The sequence below is a fragment of the Pygocentrus nattereri genome, chromosome 13 (genome assembly GCF_015220715.1).
Source record: "Pygocentrus nattereri isolate fPygNat1 chromosome 13, fPygNat1.pri, whole genome shotgun sequence".
Classification (NCBI taxonomy): Eukaryota; Metazoa; Chordata; class Actinopteri; order Characiformes; family Serrasalmidae; genus Pygocentrus; species Pygocentrus nattereri.
The window spans coordinates 31,918,998-31,938,426 of NC_051223.1; the positions used below are offsets into that span (position 1 = coordinate 31,918,998).

At 40.1% G+C, this 19,429-nt stretch overlaps 1 protein-coding gene and 1 pseudogene across 3 annotated transcripts; both read left to right on the forward strand.

The window, feature by feature from the left end:
• The first annotated feature begins 5,101 nt into the window (after nt 1-5,101).
• Nucleotides 5,102-6,374, forward strand: LOC119265019 (annotated as a pseudogene).
• Nucleotides 6,375-10,569: 4,195 nt separating this feature from the next.
• On the forward strand, nt 10,570-16,896 carry si:ch211-152f22.4 (E3 SUMO-protein ligase ZBED1). 3 transcript variants are annotated; one of them, XM_017701726.2, is made up of 5 exons: nt 10,570-10,643; nt 10,746-10,894; nt 11,042-11,134; nt 11,483-11,593; nt 13,519-16,896. In XM_017701726.2, exons 2-5 carry the CDS (start codon nt 10,870-10,872, stop codon nt 14,901-14,903), a joined length of 1,614 nt encoding a protein of 537 aa, XP_017557215.1. In that variant the 5' UTR covers nt 10,570-10,643; nt 10,746-10,869; the 3' UTR covers nt 14,904-16,896. The 3 variants fall into 3 exon arrangements, with proteins under 3 accessions (XP_017557215.1, XP_017557232.1, XP_017557224.1); XM_017701743.2 differs by having other exon boundaries at nt 10,571-10,643; nt 10,750-10,894; XM_017701735.2 differs by having other exon boundaries at nt 10,586-10,643; nt 10,713-10,894.
• The last annotated feature ends 2,533 nt before the right edge of the window (nt 16,897-19,429 follow it).

Below are 19,429 nucleotides of genomic sequence, written 5' to 3' on the forward strand. Positions count from 1 at the left end.
CATTAAATCATAGTGAAAAGCCTATCAATACCCTTAAACTTAGAGACCTGCTCCTCAAGCATTTCTTCTACAAACATGTACATATATGAATGAATATTTAAATTTTACCAGTGTTAAATCAATAAAATTCATTTTGCCAGAACAAACTACCACAGGATCTACCGCTACCTGAGAGCAACATTACATTCTCTGTTTTACAATCTGGTGATCATTTATTTATTTAAATCTGTACTGCTTATTTGTAGGCTTTCTAAACTGCAAGTTACAAAAGGTTTTTATTTAGAGACCATTTACATCCCCTATAATGATGTGCATTTACAAGATCTAGCTTAGAGACAGCTAGCCATCTAACTACAGCATTACGCTACTTTGAACAAATGTTTCATGCTAAATACCCCCCGCCAAAAAATGCAGACCACACCTTAAGTAAAGCTTCAAAAGGGCTGAGATATAAAAGTAGGTGCAGAAGACAACAACTTTGAGGAACACAGTCACACACCCTCATAAAAAGTCAAGTCCTTTATATGGCACTTTTACAACAGGTGTTGCTACAAAGCAGCTTTACAGAAATTCTGTGTCCAAGGCCTAATGAGCAAACCAAGGGTGATTGTGGCAAGGAAAAACTCCTTGTGGCAAGAAGGAAAAAAATCTTGAGAGGATCCCATCATCCTGTGGTTGACACCAGAGAGCAAAACAATGAGTGATATGAATGGTTTTACAATTAATATTTAAAATTCAAATGTATTAGAAAAGAAAATGAAACCAGCACATGATTAGATAGGAGGTATTTAGATTACATCATTAATGACAAATGGACTACTGTTCGAGGCCCATCACAGTAACAAGGAGAAAAATCTGAGAATCAGTCACGAGTAAAAACCAGTGACTACTATTAGGAGTATAACAGGACAGAGACAGACAGACAGACAGACAGACAGACAGACAGACAGACAGACAGACAGGGTCATGACATGAGAATCTCAAAATAATATTTTTAGGGTGGAACAGTACCATGGACTGCCAAATTGACCCACCAAATAAGATACTCAATTATGCAGTCAAAAAAGTTGTTTCGTAGGAAATGAGCTAAAGAGGATGTTAAGGATGTAGCTTTAACTATCCACTGTTTAACATCTACTATACCACTCAGAAGTGCAGCTTACTCAGATGCTCAGGTACCGTCTACCAGATGGAAACCTGGTGAACAGACTGCGTGCTGGGTGATGAAAGTCTTTAGGCATCGGGACTGAAATGTCTAGTAATGGGGGGGGGTTGTTGTCTATGATTAGTGCTTCTGTTCACACTTATGCCTTCTGTCATATACATATAAAAATTGTTAACAAGTATGACTATAGTATACATGTTTGACAGTTTTTCCAAAGTACTTTGCATGTATGATCTGAGAAATCACATTTAGTCCACAAACACCTCCTTCTGCACTAAAAAGCTTTACTTTTGGTAGAACAGTCAAATTATGGTCTCTTGGTTAGAACTGAGGCTTTCCACCTCACCATCAGAACAATATTGTATCCCAAAATGGTAACTTTACAGGAGAAGGAAAAACGTTCTTACCTTGTAAGAAAAGTTAACGTAGAAAATATTTGAGTAACTTTGGGCCATTTGTTCTGTTCATGAAGTTAACAATGCAAAGGGTAACTTCAGTATTAGTCGCTATAGTTAGTCAAAGGGGAACTCCTCCCATTTTTTTTCCAAAAATCCATGCCTACACAGAAATAAAAACTGTCACTGGGGCAGTACCCCACATCACTGGGGTGGTTCCCTCAAGGATATGTCTCTGTACCTTTAGTCAGGGAACATAGTTGTACCATGATCCACAGAAGTTAGATTTTCTAAGTTGTACTGACTCCCTACTGATTTGGTAGAGTTCCCCTTTAAGGGGATAGAGTAAACAAATTAAAAAAAAAAAAAAAAAAAAAAGAAAAGAATACAACATACGTGACTGCAACAAACAAAAAGTCTTAGCAGGCAAAAGGGAAAAAAAAATATTTTTTTTTAAATCATGCAGCTCCTCTTTACACTAAACACACTCCCCAAATTTTGTGAGTATATTTGGCTTCCGGGTGAAATTTATTGAAAACGTAAAAGTTCACGCTACAGTGATATGAAAGTAGGACATTTAAGTATATGTATGCAATGGTGATTCTCATCTCAAAACAGTTTATTGAAGCCAACAACCATGTTGGGTGTAACAAAAAAAAAAAAAAAAAAAAAATTCTCAATGTCTCAAATTGTCATGTGCCCTTGAGCATCAATTACAGCTTGACAACGACGTCCCATGCTGTTCACATGCCAACTGTCTGCTGAGGCATGGCATACTCTTCTTGAAGGACAGCCCTCAGGTCATTGAGGGCCTGGGGTACAGAGTTACGAGCCTCTACACTGTGACTCAGCTGATCCCATAGTTTTTCTATGGGATTCAGGTCTGGAAAAAGTGCAGCCCACTCTATTTGAGTTACCCCAGTGTCCAGCAGACATTCCCTAATGATGCGACCTTGATGAGCTGGAGCATCATCCATGAAGATGAAATTAGGCCTATGTTCATGCAGAGGCACAGTGACTGGATTAATGATGTTATTCAAGTAATATGGGCTGGTCACTGTACCATTCAAAGTGTAGAGCAGTTCTGTATTGACTAGACACACCTGCCCACACTAACACCACCACCACGCCATTAGGCTCCTTGTTAGAGAACAGCAAGTTGTGTAAAAAGTACTGAAACACTGAACAGTTGGACATGTACATTCAAAAGTTTACAGAAGGTCACATTAAGTTCACCTGTAAAGCTTAGAGTGCATTTTAGGTTCATCCTGAAATTTCACTCAAAAGCCAAATATCCCTAACTTTGTGAGTAGTGTACATCAACAAGGATCTCTTTGGTGGTGAAATTTGCCTCTTACTAGATCTTATACCCCAACAAACAGCATCACACAAGCTGCATGTCACTAACATTAGAGATCATTAGTTCACAGTGTAGCACTTTTATGTTTAAGCACTTTGCTCTGTTGGTATACCATCAAATTTCAAATCTAAACTACGACAGATTAAAAAAAATAAAAAAAAGGTACTGCATTTCACTGTGTGTCCCAAACAGAGTAAACAGATTAGCTGCAAGTTTACTGTGAGGTTTTTTGGCCCAGTGCTACAAAAGTACAGCAACACCATCATGCATCAAATTAAATCAAGACTGTTGTGGTAATGTCTTTCCCAACCCAACCCATATAATGGAACTTCCATGAATTCTCTTAGTAGCAGCCTACTGCAATAACATGTTGGCTAGCTATCCAATGTGCTCACTTGCACCTGAAGCATCAAGCTCTGCCCTTGTTCAATACATCTAACTGAAACAATCAAATAATTAAGTACTAACTGGGATGTTTATGATGGTAAAAACATTAAACTGTACAGTGTAAAAGCTTCCCAGGACTGATGAGACTGAGCTAGAACCACTTGTTTATTTTTTTTGTCATAATGAATACAGCTAGTAGTGGAAGGTATACTGCTTATACTGAGTTGTTCAGTTATGCGTCATCATATCTTTATGCATGTTTTAAAGAAAAATGAAGATGCAGCCCTCAGCCAGCCCCCTTTGATCACCTACCATTTAATTCATTGCATCCTAAATCTAGATTGCAAAGGCAGCAGGTATAATGGACTGGCTTGTCTTTAGCGGTTAGCCTTAGCATGGACCAGGCCTATCAAAGCAAATGCTGAGCTGTGTCCTACAACACAGCCTGGGAAACTCTGTGAGGGCCTTGTGCGAGAAGCTGTGGACCAGCCAGTACTGATGGCATGAATTACTGTAAAATTTTCCAAATTCCAGCAGTGTCTGATGGTCAGAGGCACAACTGTGTGATGTATGAGACAAATAAATCCAACCAAGCTGAGGTTTATTAAAACATCCTATTCCCATTCCAAATGGTGAAGCTGTTACAGGTGTTCAGTTGGAACAGTGGAATGGAAAAGGGACAAAATCTGCAGAATAAGGAACCAATGTCCAAAATTCAGGTGTGAAACATTTAGCAACATGTCAAAGCAATATTAACATACTGAATAAGCCAACACTGGTTTATTTACATATTTTGTACAAGAAAAAAAAAAAAAAAAAAAAAAAGGGAATGTACTAGAATAAATACACAGTAATATGCCACATATCGATTTTTTATAAAATATAAAGTGTTTGAGCATCTGAATAATTTTCTTTGAAAGATAGTGTGTACCATAATATACACCAAAATGTTCAGACATTCAAATTGTCTGAATATATATATTTTTGGCCACACTGCCCACTATTAAATACAACTACAAACTACAGAAAGCACGTGTTTCAAACAGAATGTATGTGCTATAGAAGTATAATCTTGCTTTAGTGGTTCAATTTTCCTTTAGATTCTTTCTAACAGCACTTATAGGGAAAACAGTTTTATATCATCACAAATGCATACATTATCTGAGCTGATTTAAGAATATAGAATTTGATGAGTGATCAACACTAGATGGTGCAATAGACTAGAAAAAGGTGCAGGACCTTGCACTGTTACTCTACATTGTACTGTAACTCACTTTGCCAGTGTGACCCAAGATACACATCCAAGGTACACTTTTGTTATCCAAGATTACTTAACTCTGGGCCACACAACTCTGGAGAAACAATCCACCAACAGCACAATCTGCAGTGCTGGTTTAATTCATACAGATACTGTGTGTCAAGCTGGTGTTGGTAAATACTGTAAGTGTGGATTTAACACTGGAGCACGAGTTATAATTCTCATGTCAGAACAGAAAGGCCATATGTAAGGAATGCTAATGTTTTCTATAAAAACTTTAATATCTTTGAGTGTCCTGTTCTGGATGCTATAGCAGTGGTCTTCAGTCCTGAGGGGTATTCCAGAAAGTGGGTTAAGTGACCAAACCGGGTAAGTAAACTCAGAGTTAAATGAAAACTCAGGGTTTTCCGTTCCAGAAACTGAGCTTAGAGAGAACATGAGTCAGTTACTATAGCAACTTGCGCTCTGAAGCCAACCTGCTCACTGGCAGGTCAACTTACTCCGAACTCAGGGTTACGCCCACTTCTCATGAAAACATGGCGTGTCCTTTTCTCCAGGATCCAGTTGATATTGAAGTGCAAATTTTTCGCAGAGCTCTTCGTCGTGATTGAGTAATTAGACCCACATTAGATGTGCTTTCATTTCCCGATGAGTTTCTCCTTGAACATTACCGTTTTTCCACAGTCAATTTTATACCTAAACAATATTTTAAAGCCACACATTTCAAATATCACTCATCAGGGATCAGCCCTCATGTCTCTGCAGACTTTATGCATTGCTCTCTGTTTCTTTGCCAATGGGTCTTTTTCATACAATGTAGGAGACGCTGAACACACAGGCAAGGCAACTGTATGTCGGTCAGTCCGCAAAGTATGCCTAGCTTTAAAACAGTTGTACAGTTCTGTGGTGTTATCTGGGCATAAGCCTTTAATGAACATTAAAGAGGACTTCCACAGAATTGCACGTTTGTCTTTATTAACAAAGATTACAAAATTAAATCAGACAAATGGGAAGTGAAAGATAATAGCTCTGCAAAATTTAAATGTTAAGGTTTCCAAGAGTCATTGGATGCATGGATGGAACCCACATTCCAATTAAAGCACCTGCCGAAAATGAAGGGGATTATGTAAACAAAATCCTTCCACAGCATTAATATACAAGTATCAAAATCAATTTGTATAGCGCTTTTTACAACGGATGTCACAAAGCAGCTTTACAGAATTTCGGAAGAGACAGTTTTAAACAGGACTGTAAGAATGTACAATGATGAAGAATGATGCTACCAACATTAATGTTGAAGCCAAATGGCCAGGCTCTGTACATGATGCAAGGATTTTGAGAGTCTGCGCTATACAGTAAATTTGATCAGGGTAAGCCTGTGGCACTTTAGCTGTGGGTGTGGTTCACATTTAGTGTATTGTTACATTGTTTTAAGCCACTGCACCCCCTGTGTGCTTACAGGACAATACGACGGCATCCTCCTTGCAGACAGAGGGTATCCCTGCATGCCGTATGTGATGACGCCATACCCTGACCCTGGACCCCAGTCACGCTACAACCTGGCCCTCTGCAGAACAAGAGCAAGGGTTGAAGTGACGATCAGGATTCTCAAGGCCAGGTTTCAGTGCCTGCGGGGGCTCAGGGTCACCCCAGAGAGGGCATGTGACAGTGGCATGGGTGGTATTGCACATCATTGCCACCATAAGAAGGGAGCAACATCCTGCCATACCCCAAATAAATGAGGAGGAACCTCATGTGGATTTACCCGAACACAGAAATGCAATCTGCAATCACTATTTCGCTGATTGATTAACTGAATGTTGTGAAAATGTGAACAGTCAACCATACGATCCTTCTGGACACCCTCACCAACCTCGGAATCACTGGTTATGCGTGGAAGTGGTTCAAGTCCTACCTGGAGGATCGCTCTTATCAGGTAACATGGAGAGGGTTCACATCCTCTCCATTGGTGTCCCCCAAGGCTCGGTCCTGGGTCCTCTTCTCTTTACACTAGCTCTCATGGTGATGTAATATCTTCTTCATGGCTTCTCTTACCACTGTTATGCTGATGACACTCAACTAATGTTTTCTTTCTCTCCCTCTGACACAGGTTTCCAGTCGCATCTCGGCATGCCTGTCTGACATCTCTACATGGATGGCAGCCCACCACCTGAAGCTCAATCCCAGCTAGACCGAGCTGATATTCATCCCTGTGACTACAGGTCCTCATGATCTTGCCATCTCATTCGAGAACGCCCTCATTGTTCTATCTGCAGAGGCAAGAAGTCTTGGTGTGACCCTAGACGGCCAGTTATCGACTCACATCGCGAACCTGACTCGGTCATGCAGGTATCTACTGTACAACATCCGGAGGATCCGACCCTTCCTCACCCGAGAGGCCACCCAGGTGCTAGTGCAGTCTCTGGTCATCTCAAAACTTGACTACTGCAACTCACTCTTGGCTAGTCTTCCCATGCAGACCATCAAGCCTCTGCAACTCATCCAGAATGCGGCAGCACGACTCGTCTTCAATCTGCCCAAGTTCAGCCACGTCACCCCACTGCTGCGCTCCCTTCACTGGCTTCCTGTAGCTGCACACATCAGATTTAAAACCCTAATGCTTGCCTACAAAGCCAAAAATGGACCAGCCCCTACCTTCTTGATGGCAATGGTGAAATCAAGAACTGTACCACGAGCCCTTCGAGCTTCGAGTACAGCTCGGCTTGAACCGCCATCCTTCAAGGTGCACGGAAGACAAGCGTTGAGAATGTTCTCTGTACTGGCACCCAGGTGGTGGAATGAACTCCCACTGGCTGTCCGAACAGCAGAATCTCTTGCTGTCTTCAAACGCAGACTGAAGACTCATCTCTTTACACAGCACTTAAATGAGCATTGAACTATAAGCTGAACTTATTTTATTGTACTGCACTCTGTATTGTAGATTATTGTATTGTATCTTATTTTATTGCATTGAATGGCACAGAGTTCTGCGTTCAACTCTGTTTCTTTTTCTCTTGGTGTCTGCAGTGACATTTGTTTCTAGCAGTATCTGAGCTCAGGACTGTCTTTTTCTCTAAGCTATTGGTAACTAGCAAAGATACTTTCTCTAGATTGACAAAGCACTTCTTGTAAGACACTCTGTCTGCTAAATGCTGTAAATGTTAAGTGTACATAATTTAATTTTTGAAGCCATTTCACCACATCCTATTGTGATGAGAAAGAATGACAAAGCTGACTTTGCACAGCTGCCAATCTTGAAGTTATTAACTTATGACGCATATTGTCTTTGGCTGCGTATAGTACGTTTATCTATAGGGCTTGTGGACAGAATCACACTGAGGGGAGTGCAGAGTTGCACATGGTGAAACTGGGCGGTTGAGTCTAGAGAGACAAGCTGAAGACCGACATCAATGCCATACTTCAACATCAGAACCCAACCAAATAAAGCAGATGATAGAAGAGAGAGAAGCTAAAGACTGAATGATGGCACTTTGTTTCAACTCCAAGTGGTTTTTCACTCAAGCAAGCAAGGGGCTAAAATCAGGAGATAAAACTTGGGGTTATTTTAAATTTCGTTTCATTAACTTCATGTTCTTTCTAATCCAGATTGTTTGCATTCTGCTTTCAAATGGAGACATGACCATTAAGGACTCACTTAAGGATTCATTTGTTATCTTGGAACAAAACTCATTTTGATCATTAGTTTATTTGGTTATGAAAGTTTAGTTTGGTGTGATGCAGCAATCTCACACTTAAGGCTTTAACGTCTCAAAATCCCAGGCTTATTACATACAAAGGCCCATTATCCAGTAACTCCTGGGACTTCAAACGCCAACTGCTTGAGTTGCTCTTAGAAATGTGCAATAAAACTTTGGGCCCATCCAAGTGCCCTCCCCCCTCTGTGGAGATTAAACTTGGACCGTCCCTTTCTCCTCCCATTTGCACACCTGCAAGTGATCCTGGACTTGTTAAATGCCTAATATATACACCCCTTTGTTTGACCTCTGTGTTTGCAAAATCTACATTAACCTGTGTTTTTAATGGCTATTTAAGGGGTTAAGCATAGTACTCATACAAGACAGTGGAGCAGTGCTCCTAGAGCGCTGGTATAATAGGCCAGAAAACCAATAGTAGTCTAGTATACCATACACTCAATATTTGGCCTGAGTATTAATGCCATTTCACGTCAAATGATTTTTTCTACTGTGCATGCCGTCTGAAGTGAAAGTGTGACCAACTATAGAACTGTACAGCGTATTAAGCAGGAAATGGTTCGGCATAGGATTCATGGCAGAGTGCCATCTTTTGAGAGTGTACTAGTGGAAGTTCATTTTGGATGACTTTCCAATGCCTTTTAACCAGAAACTATGTCTACTAGGTGACTCTGATCGTATATTTTCAATTAATTTAAGTGTATTTATAACGGTCTGGGAATAAGTGCATTTGTTCTTAAATGTTGTATTTGGTAGAATACATTGCACCGCTAGATTTAACCAGCTATGAATACGCCTCCTAGCGACCCTGACGGAGAAGCGGCTTAGTAAATGGATGGATGGATGGATGGATGGATGGATGAATGAATGAATACGCCTCTGTATTGGAGGCGTTACCTTGTTAACACCTCTGCACCACCAGTGGAATAAGCTCAGCGGGGGCGTCCTTTAAACAGTGAGCCCGAAAACGGGTGGAGATTCAACTCCCGCCTAAACACTGCCTCGGGGGGAGATCAAGGCACTGCCACGCAAGCAGGCCAGCACGAAACAAACAAACGCCAGCTGAAGGCTCCCCAAACAAAAGACTTCTTTAATCTCAATCCGGGAAAAAAAAACAAAAACAGCGAAAGCGTGACAGAAAACAATTGGTTTGATGCCTTTTTTTCCCCCCCAGTAGTAAAGAGTAGCAACTCGAAGAGACAAGATAGATCTCGAGTCGCCAGAGAGTGAAAAGAGCCGCGAGAGAAAATCCCTCTTGTCTCTGCCCAAATTACCGGCCAAGTCGTTTGTAAGAACTTCAAACAAAGACTGAGCGAGGCTGAACCTGAGCCTCGCTCTTAAATAGGCGTCCCACAGGTGTACTGGATCTACCCTGATTAGGAGCAGCCATGCAGCGCCCTCTGGTGGCCAAACATTTGTTCATTTTTTCCCCCCTCGTTACGATAAGAGTCGGTAAGCTTGGCCTGGCTTTCAAAGTGCCCAAGACCCAGAAGACTGCTGGTTTGGGAAATTCCAGTGTTTGTTTCTTTGGTTATTCTCTCACCTGCTAGTCAGGACTTGGTAGAGGCATTTCTGCTCATGCAGTTATATACAGACCACAACATGCATTGTGCTTGGACACAAGATCCGCCTCTGACCACTTCAGAGTGTAGTTTGAGTGATCCGATCGTGACACACTGCGTCCTGGTTGTGTTAACATTTGGTTTTAATGCAATCAGTTGAAAAGCAAATGTGATCTGAAAATGCACGATGTAAACGAAAGATGTAAACACTGAGATCTGCGTTCGTCCATCCTGAAACTTGGCCAAAGCAGTTTTAAAAAGACACTGAAGACTCAGTCGTGTGTTGCTGCTTTTAGCTAGGAATTGTTCCTCTTATCCAAAATGGATGAGTGGTTTGTTTGATTATTTCCAGAAATTAAACTCCAGGTTGCTAAATAGTTTTGTGGCCTTCCACAGCCATAAACGGGCACAATGAGCAGAAAAAAATTTTTTTTTCAATTTGAATCCTTAGTATTATGTGTTTTTACTGTTGTTTCAAATTCAGTCGTTTCATTTTTTTAATGTTTTGAATTCCTTTTCACACTGTAGAGAACTTTGCTTTAATGAAAAATGTTGAAAACCTGTTTTGAAAAGTGCTGCATGAATAAACAAATAAAGATGACTTTATTTAAGATAGTACTGAGCCCTGTAACCATGAACAGAACAGAGTGTCTTTAATCTCTTGGGAGGAGCTCGATAATTATTCAACAACACGTTCAGAAGCTTTTTCAGCATTTCACTTTCGCAGAACTGAAACTGAAACTACCTGATAAGCTTGCAAAACACCGCTCCGATCACCCAGTGATCCACGCTCCACTGAGGAGGTAAGAGCCTGTCGACCGAGCCCGTTTGCATGTTTGCATTGCAGTTACTTTATTAATGTACTTTTTCAGGTTATTCTTAATCCAATGTTCTTGAATTTGAAGAAAGAGTGGAATCGGCCAGCCCTGTGGACGACACATCCGAGTACACTGCCGTTTTAGATGACGAAAGAAAACAGAGCCTAAAGATATCAAAAACCCACAAATAGTGATTTGGAACTACTGCAACATGGAGAAGTGGAAAGCTCCCTGTGGTGAGTTCTTTTAATTGACTTTTTCCTCTTTGTGAGTGAAGCCTTGAAGCAGCTTCTCTGTGATATAACCAAATACTGTTATGTCCTAATCCAAGTTATATTTTAATGTGCTTGTTTCACATTTATAACTGTGAATGTTTTATGCAGAGAGAAACCGTTTCAAAAAAGAAAAGGGAGGTCATTCCCCCAGGCGTTTGTCCTTTAAAACGATATACAGACACAGGAGCTCCACCCAGACAGGTAAGACTTGCTCTGAGTGAGTGGACCGCTACAGTAATTTTCCATTCAGCACATGCAAATGAGTTTTTTTTCCCTATATGTATTACAAGCTGACAGGTTTATAGGCACAAAATGTATGAGAACAACCTTGGATTACAGTGAATAGCAAAACAAAGTCTCTTTACAGTCCATACGTTATTATAGTTTGACTTTTTTCACAAGACATTTTTGTTGTTGTGTAATTTCATATCAAAACTATCACCATCATAATCAATGAGAAAAATATGGTCATTGGTACCACAGGGTTAACTGCTCACTTTGACAGCATGTTTTATTTTTAACTGATTCTGTGTGAATCCTTTCGAGCAGGAAGAGAGCACTCTACTCAAGAAACTCATCGTCCTGGTTTGCAAAGAAGAGAACATGATTCCCAGCTGCACAAGCCATATGTCAGACAACTGCGCCTACCCACATGCATAGGTGAGGATTTGCTGAATTATAAACAATTTATTATTATTATTATTATTATTATTATTATTATTATTATTATTAATAATAATAATACTTATTATTATTATTGTTTATATAACTACTTGAAAAAACAGTAACATTTTGAATGTACAGTTTTTGTAACAGTAACATAGGTTATGCAATAAAAGTGTTGCTACAGTGAGATCAGAGTGAGCCTGAAGCATGGATGTGGTGTGGATTGCCCATGGAAATCATCGCAGTGATGATTCAGAGGTGTAGTGACAGGTGTATTGAGATTATACCACTAATTATAGCAATTGATGATTGTTATAGTTCAATTCTGAAGCAATTATGACAAACAACAATTCATTAGAAAGTTTATTTACACTCCATAAAGAAAAATGGTTTGGGTCTGGCACTGCTGCAGATGAATGCTACTGTGGAAAATCTTCAGGATGTCTAATGCCAGAAATGCCAGGCCTTCTCGTCAAGACTAAGCATATATATAGTGTAATCTCATCAGCTAATAGCTTAAGATAACTAGCTACACACTTTACACATATGTAACAGATTTGAAAGCAATACTAGTTGTTCACAGCAGATTAAACACATAATACAACAACTTCTCCCCACCCGGGCTGTAGAACTTTCACAACGGGGTTGCCAGGCTACACTCAGTGAATTTGTTGGGGTGGCTAAGGAAAACTAAAACAATGATTCATGACATCTTCTTTGCTTAAATTAGAATGTGTTTGATTTATTCAACACAGTTACTGCTGCTAGTAAAACAACGATAAAACTGAGTTGATGTATTTTAGTTGTTCTTGAAGAAATCATGTAAACATTTGAATCAAATAAATGAAATGTATCTCTCTTTTTCAGTGTTAATATTAACTAAAATGAATATTTTTTTAATTTATAAAATTAATAACTAAAATAAAATATTAACTAAAGTTAAATTTTAGGTCACAGAAGTTGGGCATCCCTCGCTAGAGGTTACTGAATCTAATGATCAAGCTTGCCAGACAACAAAGTATAAAGTAACTATATAAAGTATAAAGTAAAGGTGGTTGGCTAGTGTAGTGGTTAACACCTTTGCCTTCAACACTGTAGACTGGGGTTCAATCCTCAACCAGGGCAAGCACCCTACACTATACTAATAAGGGTCCTTGGGCAAGACTCCTAACACCACCTTGGCCTCCCTGTGTAAAATGATCAAATTGTAAGTCGCTCTGGATAAGAGCCTCAGCCAAATGCTGTAAATGTAAAATGTAAATGTAAACTATATAAGCAAACAGTCACTTATGAGTAGCCTCTAGCCAGGGTGGCATAACTTCTATGACCTAAAATTTTAATGGTAATTCACTGAAAAAGAAATGCTTTTTTATTTTACTTAATTCAAATACCAAAAATGGAAGTGTAAACAACTACACTGATTACAATGGGAGCATTATGGTTTTGTCGCTGTCACTCACTGGGGTCACTTGCTGTCATCATAAATCTTTTCAGCAGGCTTGACACACGTTTTTAATGAGTGGCTGTCACTGTTGCCTTACTGGCCAATACAAATATGCATTCATGGTGCCATTATTTGGAGATATTAGCACTCATAGTGTGCCTCTCAGCCAATTACATTGCAAAGTTGGAACTACCTGTGGTACACTGATAAAATAACAGTGAATTATATCCATGTTGTATTTACACTGCATAAAAATATCTTGTTTTGACAACTTCAATCTATATATATATATATATATATATATATATATATATATATATATATATACATATATACATGTACTACATTTGATGTTTCATCAATTTTTTGAAGCGTATAATGCAACTTTGCAATCTTTTAATCACTGAAGAGATTTCTTTATGCTTACTGCATCAAGCTCATAAAATCACATAAAATTATTCTTGTTTTTATTTAGGAGACCAAAGGAGATCAAACTTGAGAACTCACATGCTGAATATGATTGTTATGGACTTACAGCCGCTAAACCTGGTTGAAGAAGAAGGATTCCAACAGTTAGTGCAAGTCCTACAGCCGTCTGCTGACATTCCACTAAGTGCCTCTTGGGTTCGAACTGAACTCTTGAGTATGTATGCGCATATAAGACTGAAAGTGCAGAAGGAAGTCAGTTATGCAAAAGACCTGGTGCTTTCCGCCGAAATGTGGATCTCAAGCAAGGATGCATCCTATCTCACGGTAATTTGTCACTTTATTGATGAGAACTGGGAACTGAAATCGTACATGCTTGAAACGGCACATCTTCTCGGTGAGCACACACCCGAGAATGTACATCAGCAGCTTGTGAGAATTTCAACTGAGTGGAAAATCATTGATAAAATTCAGGTAGTGGTCGTGAATGTAGATGGCATGAAAAAGCAAAAAGCAAGGTGGACATACATGCCTTGCTTTAGCCATACCCTCAACAAAGTCTTCAATGAAGCTATGGATAACTCTGACTGGAGAGGTTTGCTGAAGAAGTGCCGCCGTATCGTTGCATTTTTTCACCAGAAAAGTGAAGCACTGAGAACAGTTCAGCTGACTCAGTCTCCTGGGGCTGACTGGCTTCCTGTGCTTACCATGCTGGAAAACATCTCTGACCAGTGGCAGTCCATTTCCACAGAGTTCATGAAAAGGCAAGAGGACAATCTTTGGCTCAATGAAAAAGAGAGAATGATGCTGGATAGTGCAGTGGTGGCACTCAGGGTCATCAAAAACATCGTAGAGGAGATGGGCGAGAGCGGTTACAGTTCAGTCTCCAACATTATACCTATGTGCGACAAACTTCAGAGGAGTCTGGAACATCTAAGGCAAAATGGGAATAAGGTAGCACAGAGGCTTGCTGAGAGAATTGACCATCACATGGGAAGCATCAAACAAAATTTACTGTTCTCTGTTAGCACAGCTCTGGATCCAAGATTCAAAAGCAGTGTACTCCAGCACTTCGAAAAAATCAAAGCTTACATCAAAGAAGAAATGCGCAAGCAGGGAAGTGGAGCAAGTAGTAGCGGATGCAAAAAAGAACATGGTGGCCAGAGAAGTTATGAAGATTTACTTCTACATAGATACGCCACAGAAAGTGACACATCAAGAACTCTGAATCCTTTTGTGTTTTGGTCAACTAAAAATGATTTTAAAGAATTGACCATAGTTGCCCACAAATACCTCACTCTGGTCTCCACTGCTATTCCATTAGAGCGTGTTATGCAGCAGGAAAAATCACAGCTCGTTTTTAACAGGAGAAAATGTGTGGAACTGGAAAATATCAATATGATGCTGTTTCTGAATAACAATCACAAAATATGAGACATTCAAGAGGGAACAACACTTGTATTCGGACAAATGTGTAAAAATGAAAATTACACACATTGTGTCTCAGTGGAAACAGGTGTTTGGAACTGAGGGATGACAGATGATGTGAAACAAACAGATGATTGAAACTCTCAAAGTCACATACTATTAAATGGATGATGCTTTTTATTCATTTTTATTCATTTTCATTTTGTGTCACCCCCTTTATGTTTCTTTATTTTATTCTTTATTTTATTTTATTTATTTTATTATAGGACTGCTTTTTTATCCTAGTATAGTGTCATGATTATTTTACTCTGTCTGATTTAAAAGCCTTTACTACGCTGCCTTGTAAAAGTATTTGCCCCCTCCTAATTTCCTTGATTATTTTTCTTAGCATATTTGACCAATAAATGGTTTCAGATTTTCAAACAAAATAGGCCAAGGGGATCCATAGGAAACACAAAACTCAGTTTAATTTATTGATTGAAAGAGGTTTGCAATAACCCATGTGAAAAATTTTGCAAATTAATTGCTCCTTTGCTTCAGATTGTTTTTTCTTGCTGCATAATCCAATGATGCTTGAACTTCAGATCATGGACGGATGGCTAAACATTCTCCAGAAGGACTTTCTGGTAGAAAATAGAATTCATGGTTCCATTAAATATGACAAGTTACCCAGGACAGGAAGCATCAAAGCAGCCCCACACCTTCACACTACCACCACCATGTTTGTTGATATGATATTCTTATTGTGAAATGTGGTGTTAGCTTTATGCCAGATGTAACGGGATATTTGTCTTTAAAAAAGTTCCAGTTTCAACTCACTAGTCCACAGGAGATTATTCCAAATGGCTTGGGGTCAAGAAGGTGTATTTTAAATTTGAGATGAGCCTTTATGTTTCTCTTGTTTAGAAGTGTTTTGAAACCTTTGCAGTTTCTTTCTAATGATGGAATCATAAATGCGGACCATGTCTGAAGTGAGTAAGGCCTGTAGCTCCTTAAATATTTACCTGGCTTCCTTTATGACTTCTTTTAAGAGGCTAGCCACTTACCACTGTTTCACCACTGTTCCAAATACCTCACTGTGGTCTCCACTTCTATTCCATTGGAGCATGTTATGCAACAGGAAAAATCTAAGCTAATTTTCAACAGGAGAAAATGTGCATAGCTGGAAAATATGAATATGATGCTGTTTCTGAATAACAATCACACAGAAATATGAAACACTCAAGAGGGAACAACATTTGTACTTTACATATTCAGGGAAATGTGACAAAAGAAAATGACAGTGTTTCACCCATGTGTTTCGAAGGAAACAGGTGAAACTTCATGTTTGCTTGAGTCCCAGAGCTTAAAAAAGGCTTTGTAACAGTTCCCAGACTGATGTACTCTTTCTTATCCCCTCTAGACTGAAGTGTGCAGCTTATTGAGACCTTTTAGCCAACTTCATATTTCTGAGTAGGTTCTATTTAAGTAATGTTTACATTCAAAAGAGCTGGTAGTAATGAAGCATGGGTGTGTCTAGTTTAACTGATCTCAGTTATCAACTAAATTTGGTTAATTTGGTTGCTTAACTAGGGGGCAAATACTTTTTTACACAGGGCCACTTGTTATGTGATAACTTTATTTATACATGATATTATGATTTTGAAACTGTATTTTGTGTTTACTCAGGTTGTCTTGTTTAAAGATCTGAAACAGTTAAGTGTGACAGATTTGCAAAAATCAGCAAGTTGTATTTCACAGAATTGTACACTTCATTTTAGCCTTTTTTTTATTAAAACAATCACATATATTCCTTTAAACATGCATTAGGTCATTCCATGTTATTTCATGTTATGTGTTCTAAGTTTCAAAACACAGTCATAAAACATCTGTACTAATTTTATACACAGGTATATACAACTTACATAGTGCTAATAGCCCTGTGCTTATCATATGACGCTTTGCATAATAAGATGTAAATAGTGTGGAATAGAGAATAAACAAATAAAAAATAAGTGTAGTTATATCTCTGATATAATTATTTATTTTGTCCTGCAGTTTATCAAATATGAGGTCACTTCTAGATTATTAAGTACACATATCTTGTATCTACACCCATTGTCTGTTTTATCAGATTCATGTATAGGTGCACGTTGTACCATGTCAGGGTCACCGTAGTGCTGAAAATGATTCATCCCCCAAATAATACATGCTCAGTGGTGGTCCTGTGGGGATACTTGCCACTGAAAATGAGAAGTACACACAGAAGGAAAGAAGTAAGCATAACAAAACTATTTATTTTTATATGTACCAACCTAATTAGTTCTATTTATCCATTAAGACTTGTTACATTAACTAAATTCTGATACTTTTCAACCAGATGAGTATTCTATATGTTTGTGTACATGTCCCATTAACTGTATTAAGATAAGATAAGGCTTTATTGTCATTCACATCACACGTGGTACACGAGGTGAAACGAAATAGTGTACTCAAGGTCCCAGTTAACTCCCATAAGTAACAATAAATAGTAAGGTGCAAATAACAGCAGCATGAAACACAACAGCATGAGTACGAGGTAGAAGGTGTACATCTTAATACTGGTAATGTATAAAGTGACATGTGTAGGGGTGATATAGTAGAGGCACTGATTCAGTACAGCAGCAGAGATAAATAAGTGGACATGAAGTGCCATTGCAGTGATGTCTAATTGGAATTTAAGAGTCTTACTGCTTCAGGGAAGAAGCTGTTTCTCAGTCTGGTTGTTTTACTCTTAATGCTCTGCAACCTCCTACCTGAGGGGAGTGGGACAAAAAGTGTGTGTGCTGGATGAATGGGGTCCTTCATGATGCCAGTGGCCCTTTTCCTGCATCTGGAGGTGTAAATGTCCATGGAGGTGGGAAGGCTGACTTCAACAGTCCTCTGTGCAGCCTTCACCACCCTCTGCAGAGTTTTCCTTTCTGCCGCAGAGCAGCTTCCATGCCACACAGTGATGCTGGAGCACAGAATGCTCTCCACCACACATCTGTAAAATGAGGTGAAACTGAGCTCCTGAGTCCAGCATGCCTCAAGCGTCAGAGGAAGTAGAGGCTCTGATGTGCCTTCCTGATCAGGCTGGAAGTGTTATTACTCCAGGTAAGATTGTTACTTAGGTGTACGCCCAAGTACCTATAGCTGGAAACCACTTCCACTGCAGATCCTCCGTTGTGTACGGGGAGGGGAGGGATGGTGTTGCCCCTTCTGAAATCCATAATAATCTCCTTTGTTTTCTTCACATTGATGCAGAGATTGTTTTCACTGCACCAACTCTCCAGGTGTTCCACCTCCTGCCTGTAGCCAGACTCATCACTATTTGTGATGCATCCAACCACTGCTGTCTCATCCACAATCTTTACAGTATGACAGCCTGGATGGATAGCTGAGCAATCATATGTGAGCAGTGTAAACAGGAGGGGGCTCAGCACACGGCCCTGAGGGGAGCCGGTGCTGAGGATGATGGTGGAGAAGGAGATGTTGTGGATCCTCACAGACTGTGGCCTGTTAGTCAGGAAGTCCAGGACCCAATTACAGAGAGAGGTGCTCAGTCCAAGTGTATGGAGTTGGTAAGCCAGGGTCTGGGGAATCATGGTGTTAAAGGCAGATGAGAAATCAACAAAGAGCATACGGACGTAAGAATCCTTACTCCCCAGGTGGATGAGGGCAGTGTGGACCACAGAGGAGATGGCATCCTCTGTGGATCGGTTTTTCTGGTACGCGTACTGGTGTGGATCCCCAGGGACATCAATGTTGGCTTTGATGTGGGTCATAACCAGTCTTTCAAAGCACTTTGTGACCATCGGGGTGAGGGCTACTGGCCGATAGTCATTTAGTCCTGTCACTGTGGAGCTCTTAGGGACTGGGATGATGGTGGCGGGCTTCAGGCAGGTGGGGACAACTGCCTGGATTAAAGAGGAGTTGAAGATGTCTGTCAGCACCTGGGAGAGTTGGTCTGCACAGCACTTCAGCACATGCCCCGGAATGTTATCCTGGCCAGCAGCTTTGCGGGGATTAATCATCTTAAGGATCCTCCTCACCTCTGTTTGGGTCATACTGAGGGGCTGTTCTCCAGGTGGTGGAGTAAGGTGTTTGGGTCCTCAAAGTGGGCATAGAACTTATTGAGAGCATCAGGCAGTGAGGGGTCCCTAGTGCATTGAGCATCTCTGGTGTTGTAGTCTGTGATGCACTTGATGCCCTTCCACATGCTCCATGGATCCTGGGAGGAAAAATGACCCTGGATCTTCCGAGCATATGCAGCTTTGGCCCTCTTTACACCTGCTGTCAGTTCATGTCTAGCTCTCCTGAGTTTCTGTGAATCGCCACAGTTTGTGCACCAACCTTTGTTTACATACACGCATAAGCCACCTCCGCAGGCTTTTCCAGATAGCTGGTTGTGGTCTGCACAGAAAAGCAACCGGTCAGCGATCTGAGTCCAGCATGCTGTTGTTTAGCTATGTTTCCATAAGACAAAGTACAGAACAGTTCCTCATCTCTCCGGAAACGCACATCCTCAGTCG

Bases quoted from the DNA above. Each gene is read 5' to 3' on its own strand.
- si:ch211-152f22.4 (XM_017701726.2), top strand. From the start codon at position 10,870: ATGGAGAAGTGGAAAGCTCCCTGTG. The intron at 10,895-11,041 runs GTGAGTTCTTTT...TGTTTTATGCAG, and splicing joins GAAGTGGAAAGCTCCCTGTG to AGAGAAACCGTTTCAAAAAA. The intron at 11,135-11,482 runs GTAAGACTTGCT...CCTTTCGAGCAG, and splicing joins CAGGAGCTCCACCCAGACAG to GAAGAGAGCACTCTACTCAA.